Consider the following 14,451-nt stretch of genomic DNA (forward strand, 5'->3'; position numbering starts at 1 on the left):
GATACACGTCGAATCGCAAGGCGGAAGGAAGCGAATTCAAACGACAAAAAATAAATATTTTAATTGGAAAAATTACTTTTTCTTTTTCTTCCTTTTTTTTTTTGTACTTAGAGAATTACAAATTTCCTTCCGCCACGTGACGTTTGCATCAGCGATATCGCGAAGAAATCTGATTCTTTCTTTCCGCGGTGCTCCTCGGTCGTTCGTATATAACCATTCAACGCCACCGATGCGAACTAGAAACCGATCGATCGATTGAAGGAAGAAGTATAGAAAAAAACAAAACAAAAAGACCAGTGAAAAAGATAGAGACCACCGTGGTAGCTCGAGAGAGATAGACAGCGACTTTTTACGTCTAAGGAAAAAAAAAAGATCCATGCAAACTTACCAGAGGAAGTTGGGACAGATAGAGTAGCTTATGATGGTTCGAAGTATCTCCGATCAACGCCACTATGCACGCACCAATACAGCAATACAGGAGATCGTTATGCACATATTCGATACAGTAGTTCACCGTATCCGCGAATCGCGTCTCGCGAAAAACGTTACACGTCCTACAACGTTCGGCACCCTCGATATTCGATCCAGAAGAAAATAGTAACAAATTCTAAGCGGGCGAATATAAAAGAGATCGAGGATACCGATCGTTTTGAAGACGAGCTGGAAGAATTCTCGGTTCGTCCTACGAGGAAGGGGAGATCGTTCAGAGGCATCCAATTTAAGAAATTAGACACGGCAAATTAGGCTAACGAACGTGGAAACGAAAGACAGTATAAAAAACCCCGAGAGCTACTGCGAACTCGAAACGAAATTTCGTTTTACGCGTTCAGTGTGATACATGCGCCGGCTCTTTTAAAAATATTGTCCCGCGAATCGGCCTAAAAACCATGAAAAGTACGATCGTCGAGCTAAACTACCATTTCTACCGCATGCATAGATGATTCTCGTTAAAGCGATGATGCCATGAGACGTGGGGGATGTTTCGTCGTGTTCATGTACGCGCGCATCGCCATGAGAATCGAACGACAATACTTGCGGGAATGCTGAGAGCAGCGGTAGCGGTAGCAGTAGCGCAAATTACAAAATATACGTATATATATATATATATATATATATAAATGAAAAACACAAGAAACAGAGATCAAGAATCGGGACAGCGAGATCGGTACGATATAGTCGGGCGTTGAAATCGTGAACAACGAGTCGTTCCCATCGGTCGTCACACGATGCTGAGGAACGTGATAAGCGCACTCGAGGAAGACAAATCACTATCACCCCAAAAAAAATAAAAAAGGAAACAAAGAGAAAGAAATAGAAAATAAAGATGAACTCGATAGAAAATATAAAATAAAACGGTTAATCAATTGTATTGGATAATACAATGTGTGTCACACCATCGACAGCAGAAATTAAAAGAGTAGACAGAGTTTTCTTATTTACCCAATGATAAGAGGGGGCGTGCATGTGGAGGGGATACGAGCACGGGAGGTCCTCCTTTTGCCTCAAACTCTCAAAAATCGGCGTCAGCTGGTTCATAAACTCCTCCGCTACACCATAAACGAAAATTTTAGGAATACACCGGTCGTAAATGTGGCGAAAGCACCGGTTTTCTCACGTTTGTCCGTCGATCGAACGAATATTGGATCTTTCGACCGATCTCTTACGAATTCTTCCAAGCTTTTTTCGCATATATATAACACTATTTTATAACAGCCTTGATATATTCATCGATCAAAAGCTCCATATTCGCACTGTCAAGTGGACAGATCACTGGAATGTCGAGGAGATTACGGCGATGTCGAGCACGTCGCTGGAACCGACGTCGAACGTTGGATTCTAACGATTCAATGTACAGATTCTGACAGAGATAGAGATAGAGAAGAAAAGAATCGTCAGGAAAAAAAAAAGAAAAAAAAAATAGTGATAGATTCTCGTGAAATCGCATCTCCTGAGGTGAGGTACTCTCTGTATTCCCTCGGCGGAATGAAGCGCCAAGGATCGTCCCGATTCACTGCACGACCCGTTCGATCCCGATTTCGAGGGCGTATCAGCGTGGCTAGGGCCGGGAGATATTTTCGGGGACTTGATAGGCTGAAAACCAAAAAGGACCTCGGAGTTGAGCCGAATGAGGGACAGGAATGGCTGAAAGCAATTACCTCGAGGTGCAATTGGCTGAGCTAAGGTAGCTGTAGGTGCGACGATTGCTACCACTTCGAAAGCTGACATGCTCACATGCGAGGATAAAAAAGAATGAGTCCAGAAGATTAGAAAGAAAAACATAGTCCCTGATTTCCTCGGGTCAGTGGTATAATACTTACCTAAATCACAGCGAGGTCGTCGATCGAGCTTAGGCGTATATAGACCAGAGAGAAAGATGACCGGAGTAAAGCCGAGATAAGTCAAGAGATATAGAAACGACATGAGGGAGAGGGATCTACGATGCGTGCGATCGTTGCGATCGATATCGAACTAAGGAAACTCCGACAACATCATTCACCGTGGAGCATCGATCGGCTTTTGGGCGGCTGAACGGATCAACGAACGATCCAGCGGTCCAGGTTGCATACATTTTCTCAAACCACCCTCAAACGGGCAGACTCGAGCACGCGACTCGATGACATGAAAAAGATATACAAATGTTTAGGCCTCGTTCACGCAGTTACTGCGAATTTGAATGCACGAGTGGCGATAAACAAGTAGCAAGGTAGCAACCTACGTTGAGAGTAGGAGTTATACGTTCACATAAACAGATTGTTAACACGAAAAGATTAGTTGCCTCGACACGTGTGTGCCGGGTCTCGCATATCTACGCAAAGGAGGCCATAAGGTTCCCCGGATCGATCCCGGACCATGATATCGAAATTCGTCAAATTGCGAAATTCAAACGAAATGAATGACTTTCGAATGAGTTTGGAAACTCGACGATCGCGACCTAAAGGATCGATCGAGGATACGAGAGAATGATGATACACACACGTTACCTTGGTGATGGGTCCGGCATTCGCGGATGAGATTGGCGTACGCTGCAGCGTCGAGGTTGGGCTCGGTTTCGATCTGAACGCCGTCATTGTCTGGCTGACGCCATCCGCCAATATGAATTGTTCTCGCAGCTCGATATTCGTTCTTCCCTTGGCTACAGTGTGTTGCGTGCACGCAAGTTAGAAGGAAGGCGTTACGGGATATGTATCGCAGGGTGTCGAGAAAGGGAGCGCGGGGCCAGAGTACAGAAAATAGTATTTTTTTACAAAGAGACAGAGAGAGAGAGAGAGAGAGAGAAAGAGAGAGAGAGAGGAGATAAAACGAGCGTAGAAAGAGGTAACAATATATAGAGCAGATAATTAACGGGTAGCCGAGAAATAATAGAGGAAACATAGTATAAATCAGAGCGATCAAAGATATACAGAATACGTAAAGCGATCAGATATACGTAGGTAGGGGCGTAGTTACAGCGGCGTTATCGAGTAATCATGCGCGTTATCAATAGCGACAGATTAAAGAGCCGATTTGGTCGAGTTTTATCGTTGCGAGGTGTTTGAGGTGTCGTGCACAGAGAAAGTTGGAGTTGAGAGTAACAGAGTAGAGAATGTATAGGTTATTGTAGCGGTAATAGCGAGAGTAGATAGTAGTAGCGATAGTAGCGGCGGTAGTATCAGTTAAAAGGCAATGATAGCGGCGCACGCGGTATGTTCATGTGCGAGTGTACGGTAGAACAAAAAAGAAACAAAATACAGTGTATTATAGAATATTTGTCCGACGATAATTGTGAAAGGTTCGAGTGATAATTAAGGATAAAAATCAGACGGATATCGTGTTAATCACGATAAGATTCGAGGAATATTTTTGAAACGTTAACCGCTTTGATTTCATATGAATTTAATTATGATTCCCCATTATTTATGTATAATTCCCAGTTAATTATGCTATTAGAAAAGTGATCGTATGCCATGCGAATCGTGTCGACGTCGAAAGTCAACTAGTTAATTAATTTCAGAGCGTACGCAGATAGTCAAATTCAATCTGTCTTCGACTAAAATCTAATTAGAGACCGGGTAAATAAGATTAGCTGACTTTTGACGACGACGGTAGTAAATGATAAATGAGATATCTCGATATACACGGAACCCTTGTCGAGTAAAAGAAAAAAGAAACGTGAATACGACTTTGAAGAAACGGATTTTATTATTTCGGTATGTAATGGAAGAGGAAGATGACTGAGAAAGGTAAGACGGTCCTATCTTGACAAAGTAAACGCGAGATCTACGCGAACACGGTTTAAGATTTTCCGTTAGAACGATTCAAAATCAGAATTCCGCGTTGCATGCCACTTTACTTACACACAAACACACACACACACGAAGTCTTCTGCTCGACAAACAAACATGAAAAGAAACTAAAGTACACAACAAAACTTGAACTCGTTGCGAAAAAGCAAACTTATGTACACGTACAAAACACGTACCATGCAGGATGTTCATTTCGTGGCCAGTACGATCGCAAAATACATTTTTGAAGATGCTCTTCTTTCTGTTTCATAGAGCGTAAAAAGAAATGTGAGAAAAGAATATTTTTTCTTTGGAAAAAATGTAACGTATGGACCACGAATTGAAATTATTCCCATATAAAAAGATCCTCACCGAGCGGACACCAACCCTCATGTTGTTCCGGTTTGTTAGGGTCCGGTATCGGCATTAGAAAAACTTAACGAGTTAATTACGATTTGAGGAATTTAGTTGGTCCGTTTCTTTGTCTTTTTTAATGTAAAGTAGACGAAGGCATGCAATACTGAATGAACTGAATGCGTAATTAAAAAATGTACACGTAATGAAATCGGGGAAGTACGTCGATAAAATTGTGCGCAATAAAAGATGAAATGATTCGACGGAACAAGGTAGAATGTTGTTATTTTGTTCGTTAAGGTTGGAGATCAGAGGGGCTGGCAGAGGATGACGTTAGTTACGTACAAGTGACAAGCAATATGAATCTCCTAAGTATCAAGATACATTATAATCGCTTTAGTCAACTTGCTAGTCAACTGAACGATCGAGTTCCACGAACTTGTTTTGCAAAACTTAATGCAACAGAATCGGCCAGAACTTGTAACGATAAAAAGAAGATAAAACTGAATATTGAAGTAATTCGTGGAACGGAGAGTCGTTCGTTGTGATCAGTGATTAAGGTGAAATGAAAATCTAGCGAGTACGCAGGTAGATATTACGCGAAGCGGAGGTCGTACATAACGAGCACACGCTTTCTTCTTCTGCTCATATACACGGTGTTAAAAAACTCGCGTAGAGTCGATTAATGATTAGTCACGCTCACACTTTGTACCTCAGGAGCTGAGATCGTACACGTATACCAAATGTAGGTGAATACATAGCATCAACAAAAATGCGACACAATGGAGAGAAATGAGAATGATCGCGCGGGAAGAATCGATGAGGGGGTTCGTTAGTGAGACAATTTGATGAATGAAATATTTTTTTAGGATACAAATGTTACACGATCTGTTTTTTTGTCAATGAACGCGTATACAAGTAAATATTTATTCCCGAGGCAGCGGAAAGTAATTGAGTTCGATTTTTCTTTCTTTCAATTTTACAATTTCGGTACCCTTATCAAAAAGACAGAAACAATAAAACTCAAGATAAGAAGCATATAACGTTAATAAACGTATCTCAAACAAAAGGACAAACAATTAAATCCCACACGTCTGTTTAGTTGGTAAAAAAATATAAACGCGTTTAGCTGCCTCTTTTGGATGAGGATAAAGGATAAGGAAATAGTGAAGTTTTACTTTTAATTAAGACCCGATCTATTTGTGTCACGTCCAAAGGTTGGTAGGGGCGAAACGGAACGGTCGAAGGAAAGTTTGTAAAGACTCGTTGTTATAGTAAAGAAAACCATTCAAAATTAGACCAGGAAAAAGTCCGTACTCATCGATTCCGACGGCATAATTCGGCGGTAACGAAGTAGAGAAAAAGAAAAACAGACAAATTAAATGAAAGAAACACTTACCGCGGCAAGGATCATTTTTTAATAGAAATTCGTCCAATGCTACCCATCCACCACCGACTCGTACCATCACGGTCGATCGTAGAATCCGTACCAACCGCAACTTTTGACTGTCTCCAAACTGAAAATCAAATATATTTTCGAATTACAAAATCTCCCCAATGGTAAAGTAGAAATTAATTTCGAATATATACCCTATATTTTCCTTCGCCAACTTGGAATACACGGAATTTCTGGCGACAAGTACAAAGCATCACCAATCGTTTTACTTCATCGTGAATCTTGTCAGTGTCGTTATACGTTCTGCGTTCCTCCCAGTCTGGTCTTAGAGCCGCGATGAATTCCTTCCAATCTATCAATCCTTCACCGTGGCGATCGAACAAATCTGCGACCGCTCCCATTTCTAACCGTGAAGTCTCGAATTCTTTGCGAATAAATCATACTCATGATGGTATATTTTGTTATCAAAAAAATTTAACAAGTTAAAAAAAGGAACTCACTGGTGTTCATGATTCCTTGAATGAAGTCCTCGCGTGGAATCAGTCCGTCGTTATTCTTATCCATTTTCCTGAAGAGATCTGTTAATCTGGACTTTTTGTGGTTCATGAATTTCAGGAACTGTAATGGGACAATTTTAGTGGTCGGATTACAAACGAAAGACGAGTCAATATTAATGATTCTTTCTTGTATACTCACTCTCTTGCGCCAATCTTCCCAGCTGAAGTTTGCGACACGGTCCAGTTCTTGGATATAATTATACTTATCCTGTAAACGACGTTGACGTTCCCACGCCAACATCCAAACGTGTCTCCACCTGTCCCACAGCAGTTTTACTCTCGGACTACGGAATTCCGGTTCGGCACCTTTGCTATATGGACCAAAAAATTACGTCAATACCTCCGTTCCTCGTCGCGAATTAAATAAACAAAGCATGTAAGGCAAAGGAAGCCGATGAACGATAAAATATGTAAATCACCAGAAACGACCTCCACAATGATTATTCAAAACTTAACAGATAAAAAAAGCACGAATAAGAGAAGATGGAGAAGGAAAGAAAAGAAATGAAATAATCTATGAAGGAGAATTGTTCATCCATAACACGACCGACGCGATCGATTAAACTGCAAAAGATAAATAGAAAGATAAATGGAAAAGTGTGTTAGGGGTTTAAAGCAAAGCACGGATGATTAGGAAGAATCGAAGTAACGGTAGGTGTGACGAACCTTCCTTTGGGTGGGAACCGTGGGCCGATGTGCGGCAACGAATCGGGCGTTCTCTCACGGCCTGGGCTGGCTCGGCTAAACAGGAACATGCGTCACATCACTTGACATTTCTCTACCCAATACTGGCAGAACTCGCGTTTTCGTGCACCGATCGCTCAAACCCATGTCAACGATCGATCGTCGAGTTTCCTTGTGAGACGAGCAAACGAAGGAAAAAGGAAGGGAGGAAGGAGGATAGGCCACGTAGAATGCTATTCAAGCATTACTTGTGTATAAAAGAAAAAATATTTAATATTCATTTGACAATAATGTTTATAGATAAAGCGGCCTATTCTCCGTACGTGTAAAGTGAACGCCTTGGATGCGCTTCGAGTGTCCGTACTCGTTTTTTCAGACTCAGAAGTACTCTATCACATACCATGCTGCTACTTCGAAATGAACCGATCAGAGACCTCGACAACCCGTTTTATTCGTGAACGCACCTTTCTGTCGAAACCACCAGCTGTCCTCGTAGACGTCCGTACTTAATCATTATCAAAAATCGTTTACGTAGACAAAGAAAAAAGTAAAAAAAAAAAACAAAACAAAAAATAAATAAATATAACTAGAAGAGTAGAGTATCAAACGCAACACATGCACGGGCAAGTGTAATTTCCAAAGGACAAAGCGCAAACGAAAACGAACAAAAAACGTTTCAGTTACTTAAATCAATATCGAGAAGCACATAGGCGAATCTCGTTTACTTTCTCTACCTCAAACAAACGACGAATTTTGACGAGCGCGATCTTCGGCGATCTTGACATTTGAACTCACTAAAAAAAAATTGGGACCGAAGACAAAAGATAAATAAAAAGGAACATGAACGTACGTTGGGGCAGGTGACTTAGCCTTCGTTATCTTCATCGTATCTTTCGCAGATTTGATCTGTCTGGCTTTGCAGACGCGGTCAACTTCATTCTGTCTTCGACTGGTGTTCTCCATAAATTCTCTGTGATCCACAATCAACATTTCTAAAGTAGCTTTATCGTCTGGTAGAGGCTCAGCTTCAAGAGCGTTGAGAGTGTTCTCCAAACCTTCTAACCACGACAGTAGTTCTTCCAGAAGATTGTCGAGGTCCTGAAGAATGAATAAAACAATAAATAAAGTTCACAAATTTATAAAAGAAATCAATACGTATTTCTAAGCGTCAATAAAAAGATTAATACCTGAAGTCCTCGCATATGATTCTCCAATCTTTGATTCCTTTGTTGGGCCCAGGTGGAAACCTCCTCCCATCTGGACTGAATGATCGTGATCCAGTGTTTGATAACCAAAGCTCCATCAGGGTGTGCCTTTGCAAGAATCACGTGAGCCAGCTCCAAAGTTTGATCTTTTTCAATTTCCTTGGTGCTTAATTCACGCAAGAACTTTTCGTGTTCCATCAACTGATTCCTGCTCTCCTGTTCGTCTTCCGGTAACTGTCCAGCGAATCTCAGCTTCATCTCAGCATCACTCAGCCACTCCAGAAGTACGTGAACTGCTTTGTGAAGGCGTTCAGCCTCTCTGAGAGCTTCTTGGAGTCGTTCAGTCTTATCAGAGGACAACTTGGTTACCGTGTCCCAAAGATTATTTATTTCAGCAAGCTGTGATCCTATAGCAGATGCATCATCAGGTGTCGCCTTAGCAAGAAGCTCGCGACCCGTTTTGATTACAGATTCCATCTGAGAGACTCTGGATTCGAGATCCTTCTCGAAGGTCTTATGTTGTTCAACCAAATTCATTACAGTGTCAAGGTCGCCATAAAGTGGACCGGTGTCCGCCAGCTGCTTCTCAGACTTACTAAGCCATTCCAGCAACGCCTGAATAGCGTCCTTGAATTGTCCCGAGAACAACAATGCTTCTTCGAGCTTCCTCTGTCTATCCACGCACTTACCACAAACAGTGGTCCACTTGTTCTTCAACTCATTCAAAAGTTCTTTCAGAGCAAATTCGTCGCTCTTAGGCGCTTTGTCTTTTAATGATTTTCCATTCTTCATAGTTGCGTCATAGGTACCCTGTTTGGCGCTGAGAGCTTTCTGCAATTCACGGTGCTTATTCAATCTAGCTTTGATTTTCTCTGGATCATTTCCTCCAAGGGCGCCATCACTGGCAACCTCGTCCAAAGTCTTCTCCGTTTCGTCGAGCCAATTCATTATATTGGACCAAGCATCGTGGAATTCTCTGGCCTCTTTGTATCCGTGATCAAGAGCCCTGGTTCTCTCTGCAGATTTCGAAACTACTCTTTCCCATCTGTGTTGCACACTTATCAACAAGTTTTTGATTAGAATCACGTCCTGTTTCTGTGAAAAGTATTTCAAATGCGTGCCCTTCTTATCGAGGTTCAGCATAGTCTCACGATGAACTCCAACGTCCTTCTGGAACGCTTTGTGTTCCTCTATCTGTCCGAGGATAGTTTCCATTACCCTCGACACAGGTTTCAGATTCGTCAGAATCTTCTCTGCGTTGGTTAACCAATCGACAAACGATTGGAGTGCATCGTGAAACTCTGTAGCCTCTTTCAGAGCGATCTCAAGCTTGATCTTTTTATCACTCGCGCGAGCAGTCACATTATCCCATCGTTGTTTCAAAGTCCTCAAGTTGTGATTCAGACCACCGGCACTAGTAGAATCGGCACGCTTCAAGTATGCTTGTCCTTGTTGAAGAACCGATTCGACTTTTAAACGATTTTGTTCCAATTCGTTGTACACTTCCATAAAGCGTTCTAACTGTTCTGAAGCCGTTTCCGGCAATCCTCCAACAGGTTTCGAAGCTACTATGGTATTGTCCACATCACCCAGCCAAGACAAAAGGTCCTGTATTTCCGCCGTGAAGGTTTGTGCTTCTCTGAGCGCATCTTCCAGTTCTCGTTGACGATCAGCAGCACGTTGCAACAAATCGCGCCAACGACGATTCAAAGTACCTAATTTCTCAGCAGTCGTCGAAGCTTCGGCTGTTCCCTTTCCATCCTCTATTAACTGTCTTCCAGCGTCGTTCAGAGTGTCCACGCTGGTCTGATGGGCTTGAATATCATTCACAAGTACTTTCAGTTTAGCTAATTCCACTTCGATCACTTGAGGATCGCCGGCCACGGCCTTCAAGTTGTCCAAAGTGTCGTCCGTCTTCTCGATCCATACCAGCAACTCGTCTAGAGCGTGCTGGAATTGCCCTAGACGTAGTAACGCGTTCTCCAAGAGCCTTTGCCTCTCCACGAGGCCTCGAAGCAGTCCGTCCCACCGTCTGTTAACGGCACCAAGCGGTTCTTTGATGGCTGCAGCTTGTTCCGAGGACGTTCTCTCTGTCAGTTCGGCAGCTTGTCTGAAATTGCACGAGAAAAACTTGCGTGATTTACGTAGATCGTTGATCGAAAACTGTACGCGTCAATGTGAGAAAGCATACACCATAGGAATGCTTATCAAGGATGCCGACCTTTGTTTAAACTCGTACGTTTAGAATCGATGTTTAGTCATAATGAACACAGGGTCGACGAATTCTACGGGAAAGGAGCGATACAAAATTATTGTAAGGAATTACTCTTTTGACGTCGACAAGTTCTTTTGCCCTTCATATTATTCGATTACCATAAATATGTTACACATTGCCTTGAATGCCTTTAATATCGTATGACATCATTAGAATCACATAATAAACGTATTACACAAATTGTCTTGTCTAGAATATTTATTTAACCCGGAAGTCGTCAATAGAGTTACTCCGTGGCATCATCTGAAAGGAAATCCGCGACTCATTCCTCCGTCGAGTCCACGGGCAAATACCTACGATATGGTATGTGTAAGTAGAACAGGCACGTCACGAGCCAGGCAACAGCCAAGGCAGACATGCAGGCAAGATACGTTCGTCGACCAAATACTGTTCGAACTCCAACCAACAGAGACAGTTAAGGATTCCAATCATCCGACTTCAGCTGGGGTATTACGATAATGTTACGGAATTATGAGATTAAAAGGGCTAAGGGGCGGAGCCATTTGGGTAACCTGGATCTATTACATACTCGAAGGTGTAATCGAGGTATAATATTTATATATATATATATAAAAGATTGTAAGCCATGCTCTAACTACTGCTACAACACAGAGAGAGGTTGACTTGCCTTATCAGACTCCTATGCGTTCAGGAACCGGCGCGGAAAAACAAAAGTTGGATTAGAATCTCACTGCTTATACGTAGAGAGGCTTTCTTGCGTTATCGTACAAATGGAATATCGCACGGCGGGGTATCATAAATAGATTACTAGAGTAAATCTATGCGGAAAAAATGTTCGTGGGGAAACTCGCGAAATAGATTTTTCCTTGAGATCACGCATAAATTCAACAAATCGCAAAGGGGAAATCAAAAAGAAAGGAATCGTTTGTTACCTGTTTAGAGCTTCGACCTTGACCATGTGAGGATCTACTTCGGCTTTGAAATTGGCCAATTGTTTAATCTGTTTTTTAACTTCGTCGATGTCGCTTCCTAGCAGTCCCATACTGGAGAACTTGTCCTCGGCTTCTTGTAGGAACTCCAAAAGATTTTGCAAGGTCTCGTGGAACTCCATGGCCTTCTCCATAGCATCGATCAGATTTTCCTCTCTTCTGGCATATAGGGCAGTTACGTTATCCCAGGCTTGGTCCAAATCTTCGATATGCTTTCTAACATCTGGTTTGTCTGGTTCACCGCAAAGACCCATCAACTCGTGACCAGATGCTCGTACTTGCTCGACATCCGGTTTCGTTTGGTCGATTTCGTGCCTAATCTCCTGCAAGGCAACCTGTTGTTGTTGAATGGCAGCAGGTTGAGCTGCTGGTGGCGCCTGACCAGCAAGAGCATCCTGAAGCTCTCGCAGAGTCGACATCACGCCATTTAACTCAGACCAGAATTTTTCGGCGATCGCCAAAGCTTCGTCTAACGTTTGACCTCTGTCGGTCGTCGACTTTTGCACGTCGCTCCATAGTTTGTTCAATTTGTCCAGCTTCCGTTTGATGTCCTTTACGGCTGGATCAGCTCTGTTACCTGCCTTGCTGATCACGTCATCAGCCGCCCTCCTCACAGCCGCATAGGCCTCGGATCTTTGAGCCAATTCGTCGACCAAAGCGGAATTCTCTTCCATCTGATCTCTTAACCGACCAGGGTGAGCGCTGATCGGTTCGGCACCATTTACTTGATCGGCAGTTGATGAGAGAGCACGCAGCATTCCTTCCAGCTTGTCGGAGAACTGAGAAGATTCCTGAAGTGCCTGTTCGAGAGTCTGCTGTCGACCACGAAGTTCTGCTCTGAGGGCTGCATATCGAGTGGTGTCTGCTTCCAATATGTCCTGTATCTTGATACCTTCTTCTTCGTTGCACAGCTTCAATAATGCTTCACCAGTTTTGTTCAGCTTCTCGACCAAAGGTTTGTGTTCGTTGATGCTCTGCACGAGGAACTCGTTCTTGTCCTGTTGGGCGGCTATTAGATCGGGTCTTAAAGCAGGCATAGGAAGCATTGCGACTTGTTGTTCAGCCTCCTCTAACCAGCTGACTAAATCAATGTGAGTGTCGCGTAAATGTTCAGCCAATGGCAAAGCTTGTTCCAGAGCACCGAGTCTATCCATTGAAAGACCGGAGACGATTTCCATGGTTTCTCGTAAGTCCTCCATATTTTCTCTGATCGTAGATTTGTCCTCGTATTGACCATTTTCACGGATCACCTTCTTTGCCGTGGATATCACATCCCTAACACGTCCTTTCTGGCTGGATATGTCATCGTTCAAGGCTTTATGCTCCTTCAATTGCACCCTGATGATCTCCGGTTCGCTGCTCGGTGGTTCTGCTTCCCTTAATTGATTATCCACTTCATGAAACCATTCTAGTAAATCGTCGATATCACCAATCACTTCAAGCGAACGTTGCTTACTCAGCTGAAGCCTCTCAGCCTTTCGTTGAATCTGCTCGGCAATGGCTGCGAATCTCCTGTTGTCTCTGGTGACTAGAGCTTCGATAGTCGCCGCCCCTTCACCCGGAGATAACTGAGACAACTGCGGACCAACGGCGTTGATCTTGTCTAGAACTGGTCTATATTCCGATATCTCCATTTCTAATCTAATAATTTCATCCTCGCGAGGTTCGGCTGATTGCAGAGCCGATTCCGCAGCCTGCATCCAATCCATTAAACGATTATGATTATCATGGAATTGTTGCACCAATGGAAGAGACTCTTGCGCGTGCTTCAGCAAGTCGGAACCTCGACTAACCAAATCGTTAAATCGCCGTTGCAAAGAATCGAGTTTATCTTTCAATTGAAGCGCCTCGTCGCTCGAGATGTGTTTCATTAATTCCAATCCAGTATCGGTGGTACTGTCTACTTCCGTCTGTCGAGTCGAAACCTCTTCGGTCAAGTCAGCTAGGTCTTCCATTTGTTGAAGAAGCTTCTCCGTATGCACTGCCAGTACTCTGTATTTCGACAATCTGATTTCCATACCCTCCATCCAAGCCTGAAGTTCTTGATAGCTGAGTACCAGATGACGTAAACCCTGTCTCGAACGTTGAAGTAAGTTACCAAGAGATTCTGATCGTTCGACCAATGCAGCGTATCTATCAGCCGCATCCTGAAGTTTGTCAGCCAAAGCAGCGGCTTCATCTTCGCCTACCAGAGACATTAGTTGACTAGCAACCTCTGTAAGTTCACTGAATTCAGGTTTCTTTGACAGAATATCCTCGTGGAGGCCATCGTGTTCGGTAACGCGTTGCTGGATTTTTTCCTCGTCCGTTGGAACCAACTCCATATCTCTCACGCGTTTTTCGGTCTTGTCCAGCCAAGTTTGAAGTGGTATCAGTTTATCCTGGAACTGTTTCGCTACTCCCATCGCTTGTTCAAGTGCTTCCATTCTCTTAGCAGCGCTTTCTGTAAGATTATCAAATCTTGCCATCAAATCTTTCAGTTGTTTCTCGATCTTCTTCCGTTCCTTAGGCTCCGCCTCAGCCGCCACTTCTTGGCCCATGTTGTACGAGGAGGACATTGAGTTTTGCTGATCCATTAGCATCTTCTTCAGGAATTTTTGTTCTTGTAATTGAGCCTTGACTACGTTGTAATCCGACGATGGTGATTTCTGGTTGGATACCATTTCCTCTGTGTCCGTCAGCCATTTCTGGAGACCCTCCAGAGCCTCCTGGAACTTTTCAGAAAAAATGAAGATCACGTTTCGTCCGAGGCCTGCTAGGTAGCCTTA

At 43.1% G+C, this 14,451-nt stretch overlaps 1 protein-coding gene across 24 annotated transcripts in view; it reads right to left on the reverse strand.

Annotated features, from left to right (window-relative positions):
• Window positions 1-14,451, reverse strand: part of shot (dystonin-like protein short stop) — a 51,186-nt gene that overhangs the window by 5,825 nt on the left and 30,910 nt on the right. For 21 of the 24 annotated variants that reach the window (XM_033348166.2, XM_033348167.2, XM_076620981.1 and 18 more), the window contains 9 exons: window positions 11,627-14,397; window positions 8,441-10,568; window positions 8,104-8,351; window positions 7,236-7,310; window positions 6,709-6,880; window positions 6,513-6,630; window positions 6,207-6,436; window positions 6,016-6,133; window positions 2,982-3,133 (listed from right to left, as the gene is read on the reverse strand). In XM_033348166.2, the coding sequence (XP_033204057.1) occupies window positions 2,982-3,133; window positions 6,016-6,133; window positions 6,207-6,436; window positions 6,513-6,630; window positions 6,709-6,880; window positions 7,236-7,310; window positions 8,104-8,351; window positions 8,441-10,568; window positions 11,627-14,397 (6,012 nt within the window). Of the gene's footprint in view, window positions 1-388; window positions 451-1,440; window positions 1,548-2,981; window positions 3,134-6,015; window positions 6,134-6,206; window positions 6,437-6,512; window positions 6,631-6,708; window positions 6,881-7,235; window positions 7,311-8,103; window positions 8,352-8,440; window positions 10,569-11,626; window positions 14,398-14,451 lie in introns of all 24 variants that reach the window. The other 3 variants (XM_076620989.1, XM_076620984.1, XM_076620996.1) reach the window with 3 other exon arrangements.

The sequence above is a fragment of the Bombus vancouverensis genome, chromosome 8 (assembly GCF_051014615.1).
Source record: "Bombus vancouverensis nearcticus chromosome 8, iyBomVanc1_principal, whole genome shotgun sequence".
Classification (NCBI taxonomy): domain Eukaryota; kingdom Metazoa; phylum Arthropoda; class Insecta; order Hymenoptera; family Apidae; genus Bombus; species Bombus vancouverensis.